We start from the raw sequence: 21502 nt of genomic DNA, 5'->3' as shown, positions 1-21502 counted from the left end.
TTTCAAATTTTCCTATATTGAACAACACAGTCATTCAGCAAATAAACAGACTACTGTGTGTCAGGAACAATTACAGAAACTTGGGATACATCAGTAGAATAAATAAATAAAAATTCCCTCCTTCAGGGCACCTGGGTGGCTCAGTCAGTTAAGCATCAGATTCTTGGTTTGGCTCAGGCTGATCTCACAATTTCATGAGTTCAAGCCCCATGGTAGGTTCTGTGCTGGCAGCACAGAGCCTACTTGGGATTCTCTCTCCCTGCCCCTCCCCCACTCACAATGTCTCCATGTCTCTCTCTCTCAAAATAAATACATAAACTTAAAAAAAAAATCCCTCTTTCATAAATCTTTAATTTGATGGCCATTATCTTATTTCTGTTTAATACCAACTTTAGATGTGTTTCTGAGGCTGAAAGAAAAGCATGTAAGCACTCAGGGATAAGACTTAAAAGAAGTCTAATACTCTAACTTTACAAATGAGGAAACCAGAAAAGACACCTAATTATAAGGTCAAAGCCTGATCTGCAAATGCCTACAAGCCCAAAAGTCACCCTAATATTCCTAAATAGCTCAAATTAAAGGCTAAAATATTCAATTGAATCATCAAAATGTTGAACTGTGGGGAATACAGTTGACTCTTGAACAACCCAGAGGTTAAGGCTGCCAACCACTCACCCAGTCAAAAACCCACATATAACTTTTGACTCCCCCAAAACTAACAGCCTACTGTTGACCAGAAACCTTACCGAAAACATAAACAGTCGATTAACACATATTTTGTACATTATGTGTGTTATATACTATATTCTGACAATAAAGTAAACTAAAAGAAAACACTAAAATCATAAGGAAGAAAAAATACATTTACAGTACTTTACTATGTTTATTGAAAAAAATCTGTATGTAAGTGGATCTGTGCAGTTTAAACCCATGTTGCTTAAGAGTTAACTGTATTTGTTTTACAACCAACAATACGAGTAATTTTTAAAATACTGATAAAGCAGAACTTTTTGATATTGTTAAAATATATATTCTAAGGTTTTGAGCAGTTTAGAAATGTGATTGTGAAAGTCAAAATACATGTTCTTGCAGACCTACATAGATAATTAAAAAACAAAAACAAATACTTACAGTACTATGAAAAACAACACTGTGTCCCTTCCCTAAACTTTCTATATGAGCTGAGAGGTTAAAGCATATGGCTCGATGTCTTATCGCATCCAGTGTTTGTGCATCGAAGAAATCATGTGGTCGTGCTAAAAGTCAACACAAAAGAAGTAAAGAATATTTAGAAAAATGTAACAATTTGCCAAACAGCCAAATAGTCCATTTTCTACAAAAAATGTAATAAGTAAGGGTTAAAACAATTAACAAATATCTATCTGGTGTTTAAATAAAAAATTTTATTTTGCTTTCAGAACATGGGTTCTAGATGACAAGAAGAATATACAAAAGCTAATGAGTGAATGTGGCTTAATTGTGCCGTTTGGTGTGGGAGGTTGTAACCTCAGACCTCATGATTCCACATTTCAGCTATCTTTTCCATGTAATTTCATATTTTACTCCTGCATCTTGCCTGAGCACCAGTCCTGCATTTTCAACAATCTGATGAGTATCTCCATCTATCAACACACTGAGATCTAATTCACCACAGCCAAACATATAACATGTATGTCAGGAATACTCTATATTTATAAACATGTAATCAAAAATTTTCCAAATTTGGGGCACCTGGCTGGCTCAGTGGGAGGAGCATGCGACTCTTGATCTCAGGGTCATGAGTTCAAGCCCCACACTGGGTGTAGAGATTATCTAAATAAATAAACTTAAAAAAAAAATTCCAAATTTGACAAACTGGTAATATTATTTTGGAGTTCTTGACAATTATTTTCTTGACTGTAAATAACTCTTCCAACAACAATCTAAAAAAATTATGAATACATCCTTGAATGTCAATGAGTCCGCCAAAATTCTTTCTAACTCCCAACTCCACCAGTTATTAGCTGTGCAACTTTAGGCAAACTGCTTAATCTACTTGGCCTGTTTCCTTATTTGTGAAACGGAGATAACAACAGCTATAGTTTAGGAAAAAGAAATGCATGTGAAAAATGCCTTCATAAGTCACAAAGCAGTTTATATTAATAAGCTTATACTACTTTTAAAAATAAACTCACAAACCTAGAGTAAGCTTTAGTGTAATCACAAAACTATACACTAAAGGTTTAATTTGGTAAGAACATTTTTTAAATTTCTATTTTCATCCCGCTAGTATTATTATAAATTGTGCTATTTTTATTCCTAATAAGAACATTGCTCACAACAAGGAAAATGAATTTATTTTACAATTGTGGAGCTTACTAATACATGTAATTTTTCAAGATCATATGTAATTAAGAATTACATTTTATTGACATTAAAAGAGAGGGCTTGATTTCCTGCTACAGCATATTCTGAATTACATGTATGCTGATTTACCACATTATTCTGATTTACTACTATATGAAGTGGATTTTCCTCTACTAATCATGGAGTTCTCAGAACACCTACACAAATCCACCAGAGCTTTTGTGGGGAAATGTTTCACCAGTTGGCATACTCAATACAACCACCTAAATAGTTCTTTTTTTTACTGGATCTTTCTTCAAAAGGAAATAAGCAAAACAACATCAAGTAATAAACTAGCAGAACCCACAACACTAGGAATGCAACAGGAAATCAGTAAGAAAAAAATATCTGACATTTATGGAATAAAAAAGTCATGATTTTACTTAAACACTGAGAAACAAATTCCCTTCCTGTTAGATTTGTGGCTACTGGGAGGAAAATAAAGCGTACTCTATTCTGTCCATGCTCTCCAAATACGCTTTTTCCTGAGCATGATAAGCACTTAAGAAAAATAGAAACTAAAATAGTCTCCAAAGCAGGTCTTGTCATGATCCATTAGGGTAAGGAAAGAAAACAGTATCACTACTTTTTTTATTCCATCTCAATGTTTTTTTCATATATCCTTCTTGGTAATTGTTTTATAACGTGCATCAGCAGCATTACCTGTGTGTACTGTGTAAGTACATGTTGGGATAGGGTGCCCAAGCATTTTTTTTTTTTCTAACTGATGAGCTGTACAATCAAAAACTTCTGGAGACCACAAAAATAGAGGCTCTATTTTCCTGTGGTTCAGAATTAAACATACCATCTGATTTCTTTTTTTGCCCTTCAGGTATGGTATTATGGGTATCCTTCCCAAGAACAGTACTATAGTTATGTAAAAGAATATTCTTAGGAGATGCATTCTTAGAATCTATGTTGTAATCAGAACAAAAAAACTACATATATAGGGAGATAAAGCAAATATGGCATATTCTCTAAATGAAGGACATGCAAGTATTTATTGTACTCTTCTTTCCACTTTACTTCGAAGTATGTTAAAACAGAAAAGCTTTGAAATAAATTTTATAAACTGTATCAAAGAGAAAATGACTTAAGCTGCAGTTCTACTGTTCACTGATATACTTCTCTCCCAGTTAAGTGAAAATGACCTTTCTGAATCACATGAGGAAGGCACTAGCAAAGTGATGATTTTACTACACTGCTACAGATAGGCACATTTTTAAAGAAGGAATGGACTGCAACAGCAGCAACCCTGCCATTCAAATCTTAATAGTGACTGCTCACACGACAGCTCCTGAATCTTTTAAAGCTCATATACTCAGGATTATATTTATTCTCCCCCCATAAAACAGGAAACAAAAAGACTGTTTTTCCCCACCACTCTCCCTACACAGCCTGTTTTACTAGTTAATACTGGAAAAAACAACACTCTCAAAAGAGGCCATATACTTAAGCAGGCACCAGTCCCTCCTTCTCTAAGAAAGAACTAGATATTTAACTAACCCATTCTCTTTAAAAGAACTAGCAAATTGCATAGATACTACCAAATAATACGAAACAGTAAGTTTAAATGATTACTACGTATACACAGAGATGAAAATAGTAATGAGGCTACTGAGTCAAAGAGGCGGGAAAGTGATTCCCAACTTTGAATACCATAATATATATTTAGCAATTTTCTGTGTGATTGCAAGTACCACATCAATATTCAAGTAAAAAAAACCCGATGTAATTTCTGTTTTTCTAAAAGAAAGTCAAAAGGAAAATGGATCCATAACCTAAATTCAATAGCCAACTTTGAAAAATAAACATTTATTTCAAAAATAAGAAACTTAAAAGAGAGCTTAGAAAAGTTTGTCACCCATGGTTTGTTCATTTGTCCACTGTAGCTTTGTAGTAACAAAAAAAAATTGAACATTTTAGAGACAAGCCTTCTAGTCTGGATTAGTGTCTGGAGTCTCTTCTACGTTCTAATCAAATCCCAAGAGAAAAGGTAAGGTACAATCTATTTTTTTTCTATCTAGTTCACCCTTGCAGTGGACTCCCTTTCAATAACAGCTTCAGTCAATTCTTGCTCTCCATTCAGGATGTGCTGAATCAGCCAGCTGACACCACAAACCAGGCAGAGTGCTAGGCTCTGGAGCTTCAACATCAATTCCTGCTCCCCGCATATATAAAACTTATCATCTAGACTATATCCTAAATATTGAGGATACATTTCATAATCTGGTAATTAAACATATTAACATATGTGTTACAACACATTTAAGTACAGAGACACACACTACCAATAGTTTTGCTATTCACACATACCACTCTGCAGCAGATTGGTTACTTTTACTTCATTATTACCTTTAACATGTTCAAATTTTCTAAAATACCAACACCGCCGTATTTTAAATTTTCTTGTTTTACAGCAGAATCAAAGGAACCCTCAAACTCTAACTGTATACAGACTTTGTATTCTAAGGCCACATATACTTACCCTCCCTTAACTAGAAAGGTAAGACAAAACATACATCACTGAACTCTCACACTAACACCCAAGGGATCCCATCTGTTTATTACTGTTAACAAAAATACACAGTTAAAGAACAGTAAAACCTGAATTTGCATGAAAGCCCAACATAGAAACAAAAGCTATCTACTACATACAGATTTTTAGTGAAAAACTTACGTAATGAACGTCGTCTTTTGTTCTTTAATTTTCTCCTTTTGTTCATTCCAGCTTTAGAAGGAGATTCTTCTTTGGCCTTTGGCTGGCTAGAAACTTTTGAGGAGTTCTGCTGACTGAAGTGTGTGGGTACATGGCGAGCTAGCCCTCCCTGAGAAGCAAAGCTGGCATTGCAGCCACCAACAACACACTAGATAAAGATAAAAAAGGATGTCAGGGATGCCATGCAAGGCACAAGTATATGAAGGAGTGAATATTCTGTTATTTTCAGAAGTAAATGAGTAACACTATAGAACTATTCCAGATAGAAACTACGAGAGATTACTACACCCTTTCTTTTTATAAGGTGCCCCGAATAATACTCATTAGGCAGTGGCAGAGCTAGGAAATAAAACTCTAGTGTCACGACTCTCCAGTTTACTGCTCTTCCCACTGTACACAAGACAAAGATAGTGAGATCTTCTTCCCAGAAAAATCGGGTTTTGAATTAATCATTTTGCTAAGAAAAACAGTAACTTTTTTTTAAATCAGAGAATTACATATCCTGACAATTACTTGGGACTCCTAGATTTCTTTTTTAATGTTTATTTATTTATTTGAGAGACAGAGCACGAGAGCGCGATGAGCATGGGAAGGAAAGAGAGAGAGGGAGAGAAAAGTATCCTAAGCAGGCTCAGTGCTGTCAGCACAGAGCCTGAGGCGGTGCTCAAACTCATGACACGTGAGATCATGACCTGAGCTGAAATCAAGAATCAGATGCTTAACTAACTGAGCCACCGAGGCACCTGGGGACTCCTAGATTTCTAAAATTATTTTTATCTTAACCATATGTACTACTTCAATACGTTCAGCAGCCTCCATACTGTTCTACCCTGTTGTAACAGGGAAGAAATACAGTGATACTGACTTTTAAACAATTAGATCCAGCCACTCCGAGAAGACTTACCCTCAGGGTTGGTTTTACCCAACTCATTAAGTTCCATTAAATACTGCCTATCTTTAGCCTTCAGCACTTGCCAAGACTGAGATAACTACCCAAGTCACCTGGCAGATCTGCTACTCCAACAATGAATGCAGAACGTTTAGATATCACTAAAATTATAATAAACAAATTAGCTACAGTACAAAGTGTATGACATCTAACAAGTGAATGTTAGTAATTAAAACAAATGCCATTTACAAAATGATCACCACAGTAAAATTCATAGCTAAATTTCCAGGGGCTCTTCTATTGGTAACTAAGCCAATTTACTTAGATTCTGACTTGACAACCAAACTCCAAGCATCCAAATCCGCCAAATCATGTCAAACATCAAATAAATCTATCACATTGTTCCTAGGTGGTTCAACGTACAATAGAGTTTATCTAGATAATACCACAAAAAAATGTACATGTTTCCAGGCTCTTTCTTTCAATCCAGGCAACTTTACCATTTTAAACTTCAACTCTCTACTAGGGATCATATCTTTATTCAGTCTCTCTAAATCTACCCAACTTAAGAAAAGCTCATCCCTTTGCAACTACATGGATGGAACTTGAGGGTATTATGCTAAGCGAAATTAGAGAAAGACAAATATCATATGAATTCACTCATATTAGGAATTTAAGATATTAAACAGGTGAACATAAGGGAAGGGAAGCAAAAATAATATAAAAATGAGGGGGACAAAACCTAAGAGACTCTTAAATATAGAGAACAGAGGGCTGCTGGAGGGGATGTGGGGGGGGGGGTGCTAAATGGGTAAGGGGCATTAAGGAATCTACTCCTGAAATCATTGTTGCACTATATGCTAACTTGGATGTAAATTAAATAATTAAAAAAAACTCATCCTCCTTTGAAGATACCCTCACACTTTCAGACTGCTTATCTACGTATCGCAATTAATCCTTTCTCCATGTATCTTGAAGGCAAGAACATACTTTTATGAATACATATACGTATACATGTGTGTGTGTATCCAGAACCACCTTGCAAATCATAGCTATTTCTAAATATACCTGAAGAACTCAACTATTTATACATTCTGGTAAAACTGATGCTGGCTAAAACATTTCAGAGCAAGCCCCTTAGGCAGTGCCATTCATAAATATTCTATTTATTCTGTATACAACAGACCTTTTATGGGCTTAATGGCACTCACATTGCTAATAAAAACCTTTGCCCATTGTAAGGTGTACACTAAGAGGCAGAGGAATGATTCAAAGTTTTAGTTCAAATACTTATTTAAAAAAATTTTTTTTTTTTTTTTTTTAAGGGCACAGGGCAGGGGGACCAGAGTGGCTCTCAGTCAGTTGAGCATCTGACTCCTGGTATCGGCTCAGGTCATGATGTCAGGGTGGTGGGATCAGGTCTGTGTCAGGCTCAAGCACGGAGCCTATTTGGGGATTCTCCTCCCTCCCCCACCTTTGCACACACGAGCTCTCTCTCCCTCAAAATAAAATAAAAAATATTTACTCTATGTACTATGCACCATGCAAGATGCTAGAAGTATAAGGATGAATAAGACACAGTGCCCCCCTGAAAGAGCTTACAATATGTCAGTAGGCATATGACACCTTAAAGAACTACAGTTAGGCTTAGGGGGCAGAGTGCTATGGGAACCCTGAAAAGGAGCAATTAACCATATCCAGTGCTTGAAAGTATTTCACTCAATTCTTTTAATACTTTTTTAAATGTTTATTTCTGAGAGAAAAAGAGACAGTCAGTCAGTTTGAGAAAGTGCACGTAGGGGAGGGTCAGAGAGAGAGGGGGACAGAGGATCCAAAGCAGGTTCTGTGCTGACAGCAGACAGCTCCAAGTGGGGCTCGAATTCAAGAACCACAAGATCATGACCTGAATCAAAGTTGGACAATTAACCAACTGAGCCACCTAGGTGCTCCTCATTAAGTCTTACAATGACCTTATCAATAGTGTTACCCTCAGCCTGTATCAAGAATGTTCAGCTACAGATTCTAGCGATGAAAAGTTTAGCATCTAATGGTTACTGAATTCTTAGAATTAAAAAATTTATATTTAAAAAATCTATATATATTTCAAGTGCCAAGAAAAAATAATGCTTTTTAAAAGTTTCCATCTCCTATTGATTACCACACTACCATAGAACGACACTGTCCACAAAAGCCACTAGCCAAATGTTGCTACTTAACACTTTAAGGCAACTGTAACTAAGAAACAAAATTTTAATTTTATTTAAATTAATTTTTATTTATTGAGGTGAAATTCATGTAACACACTACTTTGAAGTGTATAATGTAGTGGTCTTTAGTGCATTCACAACATTGTATAACCACCAGCTAGCTCCACATCCTTGTCAACACTTGTTATTTTCAGTTTATTTTATTAATCTTTTATTGAGGAGGGCACCTGTTGGGATGAGCACTGGGTGTTGTATGGAAACCAATTTGACAATAAACTGCATATTAAAAAAGAATAAATAATAAATAAATAAAATCTTTAAAAAGCAAAAAAAAAAAAAAAGTAATCTTTTACTATTAACATTCAGGCCAGCCCTTCCATTTTAATTTTCAATTAAATACCTGATACTCAATTTCACTACTGAAAAACTTTTAAATGTATCTGCAATCACTTGCTATGTGAATCTACCCCTCCAACTACAAATTTTTGAAATCTAAATAAAGATCAAGTATTCAGCATCTGAAATGAGAAGACTTAAGTAAAATTACCCTCATGGGTTAGTTTTACACTGTCCAACACATTTTAATCATTAGATACCTATAGTACTAAGCACTTGAAATATGGCTCTTCTTAAAAAATATTGTAAGTATAAAATATGCACTGAACTTTGAAGATTTAGTACCCAAAAAAGCAAAAACTTTCATTAATTCTGTATATTGCTAAGATGTTGAAACAATACAAGGAGTTAAGCCAAAGATATTGTTTAAATTACTTTCACCCATTTCAATTATTTTAATGAAACACTGGAGAATTTAAAATTATATATTTGGTTCACACATATTTGTGTTACACAGTACTGCACAGAATAAAGCCACAGAGTATTTATTTTTCTTACTTTTCAATTTTAGAAGATATCATCCCTGTATTTCCTAACATCTACTTTAAAAACATACATTAATTGTCTTTGGTGGCCCATGTGTCAGATACTTTAAGGAATACAATATAAGTAAGATAGTCTTTGCCCTGGAATTCCCAGTTTAATATTGGTTATTCAAACAAATCTGTTGGAAAAAAAATCACATTTCAAACTTCCGAATAGCTACCTGAATACAATTAAGGCAGAGATGACAGTAACAGTTTCAGATCCAAGCCCTAAGGTTTAAATTCAGAAGGATTTTGTGATATAATTCCATCCAGCATTACCCTTAATTATAAGGGTCCCAATACACTAGCAGATACATTTTGTCCCAGAATCCTTCAAGACTGCAAAGAATAGGCCCTGAAAGCATCTAGAACTGAGTAAATATCACAAGTGTATTTTAATCAGTGGTGATTCAATGCTCTGGAAATGAATAATGAGAATTCTAGTAGAAAATAGTTTTATCTTTGCTTTTAATCATTCATCCATCAAGAATCATAAACAAATCTAAAAAAGAAAACCTAAAAGTACAATGAGAATTTAAAATGAGAGAGTCCTTTATTAAAAAGAAATACGAGAATCACACATTTCACAAATTTTACCCTAGAAAATAATTTTAAGCATCATCTAATGAAAATTCCATCCATTATGTATATATCAGAGAGAACAAGGTAAGAGACAAATCAGCTATTGCCTCAAGTGGACTTTCATTCCTCTCAACAAGAGCATTTCATGGTGAATGTGGTTTTAATGTTCAAAGATTCATTTTTTCCCCAACACATACAATGATCCATGAATTCAAGCCACCACATTGATATCCTGATTTCAACAATCAGGGGAAAATCTGGTTGTTGAATACCAAATGCTTTAAATGATCTATTTCCCAAATCCACTGAAATACTCTCTATATACTGACTACTGTTGTGGTCAAGCAGCTGTTCTAAAAGGTGGAATCACTGTTTTTATTTTTCGCCCCAAACATGTTCAAATTAAGCAATACTAACAATGTCTTTTCTAATACTAAGACCGCCTTATTCATATATTCCCAGAAGTGCTATGAAAATCTACAAGGGGCTACTGAAACACCGAGGACAAAACATCAGTTTCACAGGAGACATGGTAGTATTTATTAATAAAGTAGGTAATCTAAAGAAAAATAAAAATTCCGGGCGGGTAGAAATGTTGGTTTTTTTAGTTGGGACAAATGTATCACAGTAATATGAATGAGGCAACACTAAGGGGAACAAACTAGGTGAAGGCACATGAATAGTCTGTTATATCTCTGCAGCTTAACTTTTGTGTAAATCTAACATTTTTCCAAAATAAAAAGCTTTTAAAAATTCCAAGTAGAGGGATGCCTAGGTGGCTCAGTCAGTTGAGCGTCCAACTCTTGATTTTGGCTCAAGAATCTCATGGTTCCCGAGATCGGCCCCCATGTTGGACCCTGCACTGACAGTGCAGAACCTGCTTGGGATTCTCTCTGTCTGTCCCTCTCCACCCCTCCCCTGTTCACATGGGTGCACACACTTGCTGTCTCTCTCTCAAACAAACAAACAAACAAATAAAAAATCCAAGTAGAAAGCACAGCCACAATGATTGTGATTCATTTGAGAACTACAAGTAGTTCTTATGGCTGGAACACTACAGTAAGGGAACAAATGAGTCATGAAGCAGATAAATAACAGGTATGAAGATCTTATTATGCATCATGCTAAGAAATAGGGATTTTAATTTGGAAAGAGGAGTTATCATGGATTTCAAACTGAGTGACTAACAGAACCACAGAAGATAAATGGGGGATAAAAGAGTAGAGTGAGAAGTAGCAGTCATATTCAAAATATAATGAGGATCTGAGCCTGGGTGGCTCAGAGTTAAGCATCTGACTTTGGCTCAGGTCATGACCTTGCGGTTCATGAGTTCCAACCCCGCACTGGGCTCTGTGCTGACAGCTCAGAGCCTGGAGCCTGCTTTGGATTCTGTGTCTCCCCCTCTCTCTGCCTGTCCCCCATTCATGCTCTGGTCCCTCTCTCAAAAATAAATAAACGTTAAAAAAAATTTTTTTTAATATACAGAGGGTCAAATTGACAGGATTTGCTAATGTACAGGAGTACAGGAGAAGTTAAGAGAGGAATCAAGAATGATACAGGGCTCTTAAAGTCAGAGCCCTTGATCTTACTATTTACCGAGTCTAGAATAGAACCATGTTTGAAATGAAAAACCTCAAGATTTTGTACATGTTAGGTTCAAGATACTCTTTTAGACATCCAAGCCAAATATTCCATTCTGGAATCCAAGAGGGAATATTGTTAGGGCTAGAGATAAACATCTGAGAGTAATCAGAATATAAAAAGTATTTACTAGTATTTAAAACCAAAGGACACCTAGGGTAAGAACTTTGAGAGCACTCTCCAACATTTAGAAGTCAGGTATACCAAGCAGAGATCAGCAAAACTGACTAGACAGGAGCAGCAGCCAATGGATTTGGAAATAGAGGTTGGAGGGATGAAGAATAGGCAAGTGTGGTATAAAAGAGGCCTAGAAAAGAAAGGCTACATCAATAAAAATAAGATCCCAAATGTGACATGCACACAGTACACACAGCATATCTTTTTCCCCCTCAATGCTTTTTCCCCTCCTTTCAAAGACCATTGAACTGGCAGTCACATTTACCATAGAAATGCTGCTTAGTTAGTATAGAGTACCTGGTAAGAGAAATATCTTGTAGAACAGTAATTCTGAAGCATAGGCACACATCCAAATCACCTAATTTTTTTTAAAAAATGTTAATTTATCGAGAGAGAGGCAGAGCAAGCAGGAAAGGGGGCAGAGAGAGAGGGAGAGAGAGAATCCCAACCAGGCTCACGCTGTCAGCACAGAGACCAGTGCAGGGCTCAAACTCACGAACTGTGAGAGTCGGATACTAAACTGAGTGAGTCACCCAGGTGCCCCTCAATTTTTTTAAACATAGCAAAATGCCTGGCTGTGTGCCCCAGATTCTGATTTAACTAGCCCTGGATGCAACTCTAGCACCAGGATTTGGACAGCCAGTAGCACAGTTCATACAGTAAAGGAAGAACTACTTCAGTCTTAACAGCTTTCCAAATAATGAGACCCCTGTCATTGTCCAATGGTGACCAACTCGTTTTTCTTGTGGGGGAATGAAGGGAATCATTTTTTGTCTTTTAGAATCATGATGACCAATGCAGTTATTATTCTTATTTATAGTCAAATAATTCCATGTTTGGTCAGCAGGAGCCTCCTAATAAGCACTGGCTGCCAAGGCTAGGGAGCTTCAAATACAGACATACAAAATGTCAAAGAAGAATTAAAGATAGCAGAACAGGGTATTTAAACCTTCATATTATTACAGAGAATGTGCCTTAAAAATAAAAAGATTCTTACAAATATATATTAAAATACATATATATATGAGGTGATGACAAATATATATTAAAATACATATATATATATGAGGTGATGGATGAGTTAACTAGATGGAGAGAATACTTTCACAACTGTATACACGTATCAAATCACCACAACGTATAATTTAAATTTCTTACAATTTTATTTGTCAATTATACCTCAAAAACCTGGGGAAAAAAAGCAAGCGATTTAAAAATTATCAAAATCAAATATCATTACAAAACAGGTCCATTAAAGAACATGAGAAGGAAATTATTTCATCATCCACCACAGTGAATACCAGTATCATTCACTATGTAAAAAATTACCAGAAACTGCCTGAATGCACAACTGTAAAGTTATCATAGGTTAAATATGGTTTGATAAAAAATGTTTTCTTTATCAAGAATGTAGGCTAGGGTTTTGATTCCAAAACACCTAAAAAGAATGGCTACTTTATGTATCAAGCTTGAAAGAAAATCTGAGTTTTCAAGCACTACTCTAACACAATGAGAAGTTATTCAAATGTGTCAATATTACAAATGGAGTCAATCATGTTGAGCTACAGGACGCTATCTGCTGAGGAAAAGTCACAATAAATAAATTAACCCGAGATAATTAAATAACTATAGTCTGTTCAAAGTAAGGAGAAACATGTAAGGGAAGCAAAACTACATATCGAGCTTATCTCATAAAAAGTATAACTACATAATTTCAAACATATACAAATCCATCAAGACAAACCACTGCCCCATTAGCAATAAAGGAAATCAAAAGAATCACCAAACATGCTGTATATAACTACTTTTTTTTTTTCTTCAGTTAGGCAAAATATGTATTTCTAAGTGTGGTGGTATTGAAGCCACTTGGCTCTGATAAAGCTTAACACCAGATAACAAGAATCAAATTTAAATTGAAAAGGAAAAAAAAAGACCAAGAGAATAGTTTAAAATATTGCCATATTCTACTACTGTGAACACATGTAATGTTTTGTTTGCTTTTAAAGATTTTAAGTAATCTCTACACCCAATGTGGGGCTCAAATTTACAACCCCAAGATCAAGAGTCCCACGCTCTACCAACTGAACCAGCCAGGCATTCCAGCACATGTAATGTTTTCCAAACCTCTAATAACTAAAATATTTCACTACATTTAACAAAATGGCAGCAGCAACTCCCCTTCCCACAAAGTCTAAATGTATATATAAAGCACAGGTATATATACCTGACAAAGTGAACGTGGGGTGGGGGAATTTTATCTAGGAAGAATCCTTACACTTTAATTATCAAATATAAATATCATAAAAGTCCTTGGCAAAGAAACTGTATTTGCATTTTAAGAGTACATTGATTTTACAAAACTGAAGTTTCATAAGCTAACACGATTATTTTCATATGATACTATCTTCTTATCAGACATTAAGTTTAGGAAACATAAAACTAGCCTTAAACCTAATGACACATCCACGACTTTCTTTTATTTCTAATAACAAGTTACTTAGGTCTTAATGACTTTCAGTTTCAAGCCTCTGCCATTGCCAACACTACAATGGAGACTACTACCCTTCAAATATTTAGACAGTTGCCCCAGAAACTACATATATATTCAGATATATATATTCAGATATATTCAATATTTTAAAATCTGATTAGATGAGCATCAAAATAATAATAGTCATGAATTACAAACCAAGGAATAAAACAAGAACACAAGTTAAGGGGCGCCTGGGTGACTCAATCAGTTAAGCATCTTACTTCGGCTCAGGTCATGATCTCATGGTTCGTGGGTTCAAGCCCCAGCTTGGGTTCTGTGCTGACAGCTCAGAGCCTGGAGCCTGCTCCAGATTCTGTGTTTCCCTCTCTGCCCCTCTTCCACTCACGCTCCATCTCTCTCTCTCTCTCTCTCAAAAATAAACACTAAGAAAAATTTAAAAAAACAAAACAAAACAAAAAAAAACCCACAAGTCCATTCCTAAATAAATGATTAATTGGCAGACAGACATATAAAGAACAAAGAAGGCTCTATAAGTAGAATACTTACCAAAAAGTTTAGATTGAGAAGCAGAAAACATACTCATTTTGTAATCCTTATATTAATAATTGATTCAGCCAAGAATCATCAATAGAAACTAAAACTAATTCCAATGGGAAACAACTTATTTACGTACATTCAAAGTATCTCTCCAAAACTATTATAAAGGGACAAAGAATAAGTTTACAGTGGAGAACTTGGCAAATTCCACCTTCATCACGTGATCTAGGTAACATTATCCACGATGGAACAAACTGTCATCAAGTATCCCTTGACATAATAGTGAGAATTTTGTTGTATTTTCTCCAAAAATTCATAAACCCAATCTCATCATTACCAACAATCCCAAAACAGGGAATATACTACAAAATAAAAGGTTTATATTCTTCAAAAATATCAGTGCTATGAAAAATACAGAAAGGCTGAGAAAAGTTTATGAAAACTAAATGCAATATGAGATCCCCAACTGGATTCTAAGCAGACGGAGAAAAAAAAAATTAAAAACAAACAAATAAAACCAACAAAAAAAAACAAACAAACAAAAAAAAAAACCTGCTACAAAAGACATTAGTGGGACAATTAGTGAACTTCAATAGCTAATAGCATCAATGTTAAATTTCTGGGTCTTGACAACTATTCTAAGGTTACATAAATGAATATCCTTGTTCTTAGGAAATGTACACACTGAAGTATTTAGGGATTTTGCTCCTCTCAAATGTTTTCCAAAAAATGTGTGTGTAGGTAGGTGAGGAAGGAGAAAGAGGGAGAAAGGGAAGGAAGGTAGACAGATGAAGAAACGGATGATGGATAAATATAGAACAAATGTAGTAAAAAGTTAATTGGTGAATCCGGGTTAGGATATATGGGATTTATACATTCATGTGAGAGAGAGAAAATATATGGGAGCTTTTCATCTTCTCTGCAAGTTGAAATTACTTCAAAATTAAGTTTTAAAACTCTGCATTTTAGAAAAAGCACCATAAAAAGTAAAGGAAAAAAAAAGTCAAAATGAGAAAAATATTTCATTCCTATCATAGCAGGGAAATGTTTTTCCTACTTTTAAGCAGATTAATAAGATTTCCAACCTAAAATTACAAAAATAATACAGGAAGAAAGGTAATGAAAATATACAGAAACATATTTACATTGTGTATACATGTATTTACATTTACATTGTGTGTAACTACATGTATATATGTAGAAATGTACAATATCAATATACAGAAGCTTCCAGATGGCAGAACAAACAAAATTTTATGAGAAATGACAAGCTAGACCAAAATATCTGTTACAGCAAACATGTACACTTTATATTAAGCTTTGGGGTTTTTTTTGAGAGAGAAAGAGGGAGCAAGTGAGCAAGGGGCTGAGAGAGAGAGAGAGAGAGAGAGAGACAGGGAAGTGAGAGAGAAGCAGGGCTTGAGTTCACCAGATGGGGGACTTCAGATCAACCAAAGTGGGGCATGAGCTCACCCGATGTGGGACTCAAACTCACAAACCGTGAGATCATGACCTGAGCCGAAGTCAGATGCTTAATGACTGAGCCACCTAGGGCCCAATATTAAGGTTTTTATAAATCAGAAAGAAAAAATCCAGGATGCCTGGGTGGCTCAGTTGGTTAAGTGTCCGACTCTTGATTAAGGCTCAGGTCATGCCCCTCCCCCATTCACACAAGCTCTATCTCAAAATAAATAAACTTAAAAAATAACAATAAAAAGCAAGCCTATACATACTCTTTGACCTAGTAACATAGGTTTTAGGGATTTATATTAGCTCCCAAAAGCAGTTTATAAAAATGTTAATTACATTGTTCTTTACATTGGGGATAATTGTGCAAAAAACGATCCACCAAGAAAGGACTATTAAATATGATAAACTATCATACAGGAATACTATACAACCATTAAAAAGTAATAAATTTATAAATGTGAAGCAATGTCCAATATAGAAATGAAAACGTAAGTTACATGTAGGTGCAAAATGATTCCATTTATTTCTTTGCTTTGTACAGGTTAAGAAATCAAATAAGTACTAAAAAATAAACAATGGTTTTCTATAGATGTTAAAGTTATACTATCTTCTTGAAGCTTTTCAGAATTAAAATTCTTTAGTAGTAGCAAGTATTACATTTGTTATACTTATTTCCATGTGACAGAGTGGAAGAGCAAGCAACTACTAGGAATTCAGAAAAAACTTTGCTGGTTGTGAAATTCCAAGGTCTGTCAGAGTCAGGCAAATTTAGGTACTATACACTAAGCCCTTCCTTTCCCTATTCTCCATCCCTTTTCTTTATTCAGACTTCATCCTAAAGAATTAAATATTTTTAGCAAAAACAGTACACATTAAAAAAAACCCATTATCAATTTTTAAAAACATTTTTATTTTTACTTATGTATGTATTTTTTTCATTTTAATTTTTTTTGAAAGAGAGAGAAAGGGAGGGGCAGACAGAGAGGGAGACAGAAGATCTGAAGCGGGCTCTGTACTGACAGCAGAGAGCAGCACACTTCGGGGCTCAAACTCAAGAACCATGAGATCATGACCTGAGCCGAGGCAGGGGCTTATGCTGCTGAGCCACCCAGGTGCCCCAAGGTAATTTAATCAATTATCCACACACAAAGCACAACTGTAGAGCAGCCACACTGTCATTTTTTTAAGGTATGAATAAAACCATTTTTTTTGGTGAATGCTTAAAGCATATTATAAACACAATGAAAAGGGCCAAAATATACAATGCAAACTCCTTAGAATCAAATTCCAAGCTAACATACAGTGAGAGGTAATAACAGTAATCTAAACACAAATATACAATACATATATTACACAAAAGCCATTCTGCATTATAAATTACCAGAGTACAAATGGTTAAGGACACAGACCCTGGATTTATACAGCCTCTGAAGTCCTGAATCTGCCACTAACTGCCCATGACCTTAGAAAATATTTCATTTCAGGGCGCATGGGTGGCTCAGCTGAGTAAGGGTCTGACTCCTGGTTTAGGCTCAGGCCATGATCTCACCGTTCTTGAGTTAGAGCCTTGCATTGGGATCTGTGCTGACAGTGAAGTCAGCTTGGGATTCTCTCTCTCTGACCCCACCCCTGCATCCCCTCTCTCAAAATAAACCAAAACTTAAAGAAAAAAAAAGAAAATATTTCTTCTCTTCCAACATCAATCTCCTCATGTATAAAATGAGGGCAGGCACCTGGGAAGGTTCAGTCGGTTAAGCAACAGGCTTTTGATTCTGGAAGGTCATGATCTCACGATTCATAAGATCGACACCAACACGGGGCTGCTTAAAACTACCACTGCGGAGCCTGTTTGGGATTTTCTCTCTCCCTCTCTCTCTGCCTTCCCTGCTTGTTTTAAATAAATAAACTTTAAAAAAATAAAATAAGGGGCCCTTGGTTTTCTCGGTAGGTTAAGCGTCCGACTTCACCTCAGCTCATGATCTCACCAGTTCATGGGTCTCAGCCCTGCATTGGGCTCTGTGCTGACAGCTCAGAGCCTGAAGTCTGCTTCTGATTTTGTGTCTCCCTCTCTCTCTCTGCCCCTCCCCCACTCACGCTCTCTCTCTCAAAAATAAATAAACCTTTAAAAATAAATAAATAAAATGAGGGCAAAACAGTAATTACTTCACAGAATTGTTTTAAGAGGTAGTTAAAATAGGTAATACAATAAAATATGTAGGTAATGTGCAAGCCACAAAGTAGCATTATTAAAGCCTTTGCTAATCATGATTATTTCTGACCCTTACCTTCATCTTGTTCATTATACAATACTCAAACATTCAATATGAAAAACTTTTTCTAATGTTTGTTTATTTTTGAGACAGAGAGAAAGACAGAGAGAGAGACAGAGAGAGACAGACAGAGCACAAATGGAGGAGGGGAAAAGAGACAGTGAGATACAAAATCTGAAGCAGCTCCAAGCTCTGAGCTGTCAGCACAGAACCTGACATGGGGCTTGAACCCACAAGCCACAAGATCATGACCTGAGCCAAAGTCAGACACTCAACTGATTGAGCCACCCAGGCATCCCAATATGAAAAACTTATGAAACCAATTGCTTATACATTTAATTTCTAGATAGTCCAGGCTCACCAGTCTACAGAACTAGGTCTGAAAATATTTCAGGGGTGCCTGGGAGGCTCACTTGGTTAAGCATCCAACTCTTTTTTTGTTTGTTTATTTTTGAGAAAGAGAGAGAGAGGGAAAGAGAGAGAGAGAGAGAGAGAGAGAGAACACACACACAAGCAGGTGAAGGGCAGAGAGGAGACATATTCCAAAGGAGACATATTCCATTTCCAAAGCCCTCCAGAGAGGGCTCCACGCTGACAGCAGGAAGCCCAATGTGGGGGTTGTGGGGCTCAAACTCACAAACCATGAGATAAAGGCATCCAATTCTTGATATCAGCTTAGGTCATGATCTCATGATTCACGAGATCAAGCCCCATGTCAAGCTCTGCACTGACAGGGTGGAGCCTGCTTGGGATTCTTACTCTTTCAAAACAAATAATTTAAACTTCAAAAAAACTTTTTAAGGGGAACCTGGGTGGCTCAGTCAGTTGATTGTCCAACTTTGGCTCAGGTCATGATCTCACGGTTCGTGGGTTCGAGCCCCATGTTGGGCTCTGTGCTGACAGCTCAGAGCCTGAAGCCTGCTTCGAATTCTGTGTCTCCCTCTCTCTCTAGCCCCTCCCCTATTTGTGCTCTCCCTCTTCCCCCAAAATAAATAAACTTAAAAAAAAATGTTTTAATATTTCAAATTCCCACAATAAAGTACCATCTATATATATGAAACATACTACTCCCTAAATAGTCCACTCATTCTTTTATGTTTCCTTTTCTTTCTCCCAAAGGCACTTCCATCTACAATTAAGTAGTGGCGATGGTCGCAGAACACTATGAGTACACTAAAAAAAAACTACTAAATTGTATACTTGGGTAAACTTTACAGAATGAAAATTTATTTAAATATATACCTGAGATGATCTTCCTATAACCATAAAATAAAACTCAGCTTTTCTGTAAGAGCCTCCTCATCTTCACACACTAAAGGTAGGCAAAATTTTTTTAAACAATACAAAAAGCACAAACTATAAAAAATAAAAGCTAGAGAACTACAGGCCAATATCCCTGGTGAATATGGATGCAAAAATTCTCAATAAGATACTAGCAAATCAAATTCAACAGCATATAAAAAGAATTATTCACCATGATCAAGTGGGATTCATTCCTGGGATGCAGGGCTGGTTCAACATTTGCAAATCAATCAATGTGATACATCACATTAATAAAAGAAAAGATAAGAACCATATAATCCTGTCAATCGATGCAGAAAGGACTTTGACAAAATTCAGCACCCTTTCTTAATAAAAACCCTTGAGAAAGTCGGGATAGAAGGAACATACTTAAAGATCATAAACGCCATTTATGAAAAGCCCACAGCTAACACCATCCTCAATGGGGAAAAACTGAGAGCTTTTTCCCTGAGATCAGGAACACGACAGGGATGTCCACTCTCACCGCTGTTGTTTAACATAGTGTTGGAAGTTCTAGCATCAGCAATCAGACAACAAAAGGAAATCAAAGGCATCAAAATTGGCAAAGATGAAGTCAAGCTTTCACTTTTTGCAGATGACATGATATTATACATGGAAAATCCGATAGACTCCACCAGAAGTCTGCTAGAACTGATACATGAATTTAGCAAAGTTGCAGGATGCAAAATCAACGTACAGAAATCAGTTGCATTCTTATACACTAATAATGAAGCAACAGAAAGACAAATAAAGAAACTGATCCCATTCACAATTGCACCAAGAAGCATAAAATACCTAGGAATAAATCTAACCAAAGATGTAAAAGATCTGTATGCTGAAAACTATAGAACCCTTATGAAGGAAATTGAAGAAGATACAAAGAAATGCAAAAACATTCCGTGCTCATGGGTTGGAAGAATAAATATTGTGAAAATGTCAATACTACCCAAAGCTATCTACACATTCAATGCAATCCCAATCAAAATTGCACCAGCATTCTTCTCGAAACTAGAACAAAGAATCCTAAAATTCATATGGAACCACAAAAGGCCCCGAATAGCCAAAGGAATTTTGAAGAAGAAGACCAAAGCAGGAGGCATCACAATCCCAGACTTTAGCCTCTACTACAAAGCTGTCATCATCAAGACAGCATGGTATTGGCACAAAAACAGACACATAGACCAATGGAATAGAATAGAAACCCCAGAACTAGACCCACAAACATATGGCCAACTAATCTTTGACAAAGCAGGAAAGAATATCCAATGGAAAAAAGACAGTCTCTTTAACAAATGGTGCTGGGAGAACTGGACAGCAACATGCAGAAGGTTGAAACTAGACCACTTTCTCACACCATTCACAAAAATAAACTCAAAATGGATAAAGGACCTGAATGCGAGACAAGAAACCATCAAAACCCTAGAGAAGAAAGCAGGAAAAGACCTCTCTGACCTCAGCCGTAGCAATCTCTTACTTGACACATCCCCAAAGGCAAGGGAATTAAAAGCAAAAATGAATTACTGGGACCTTATGAAGATAAAAAGCTTCTGCACAGCAAAGGAAACAACCAACAAAACTAAAAGGCAACCAACCGAATGGGAAAAGATATTTGCAAATGATGTATCAGACAAAGGGCTAGTATCCAAAATCTATAAAGAGCTCACCAAACTCCACACCCGAAAAACAAATAACCCAGTGAAGAAATGGGCAGAAAACATGAATAGATACTTCTCTAAAGAAGACATCCGGATGGCCAACAGGCACATGAAAAGATGCTCAATGTCGCTCCTCATCAGGGAAATACAAATCAAAACCACACTCAGATATCACCTCACGCCAGTCAGAGTGGCCAAAATGAACAAATCAGGAGACTATAGATGCTGGCGAGGATGTGGAGAAACGGGAA

General features: G+C 36.0%; 1 protein-coding gene across 5 annotated transcripts in view; it reads right to left on the bottom strand.

The window, feature by feature from the left end:
- AEBP2 (AE binding protein 2) overlaps positions 1-21502 on the bottom strand; it is a 96228-nt gene that overhangs the window by 36696 nt on the left and 38030 nt on the right. For 3 of the 5 annotated variants that reach the window (XM_045466903.1, XM_045466902.1, XM_045466904.1), the window contains exons 4-5: positions 5066-5252; positions 1132-1256 (exon numbers count right to left, since the gene is read on the bottom strand). The exons of the other annotated variants lie outside the window; for them this stretch is intronic. In XM_045466903.1, coding sequence (XP_045322859.1) covers positions 1132-1256; positions 5066-5252 — 312 coding nt within the window. The remainder of the gene's footprint in view (positions 1-1131; positions 1257-5065; positions 5253-21502) is intronic. 5 annotated transcript variants of the gene reach the window in all.

Source organism: Leopardus geoffroyi, chromosome B4 (genome assembly GCF_018350155.1).
Source record: "Leopardus geoffroyi isolate Oge1 chromosome B4, O.geoffroyi_Oge1_pat1.0, whole genome shotgun sequence".
NCBI classification, from domain to species: Eukaryota; Metazoa; Chordata; class Mammalia; order Carnivora; family Felidae; genus Leopardus; species Leopardus geoffroyi.
Note: the sequence above shows the minus strand (reverse complement) of the source record. Positions and strands in the feature narration are given on the sequence as shown.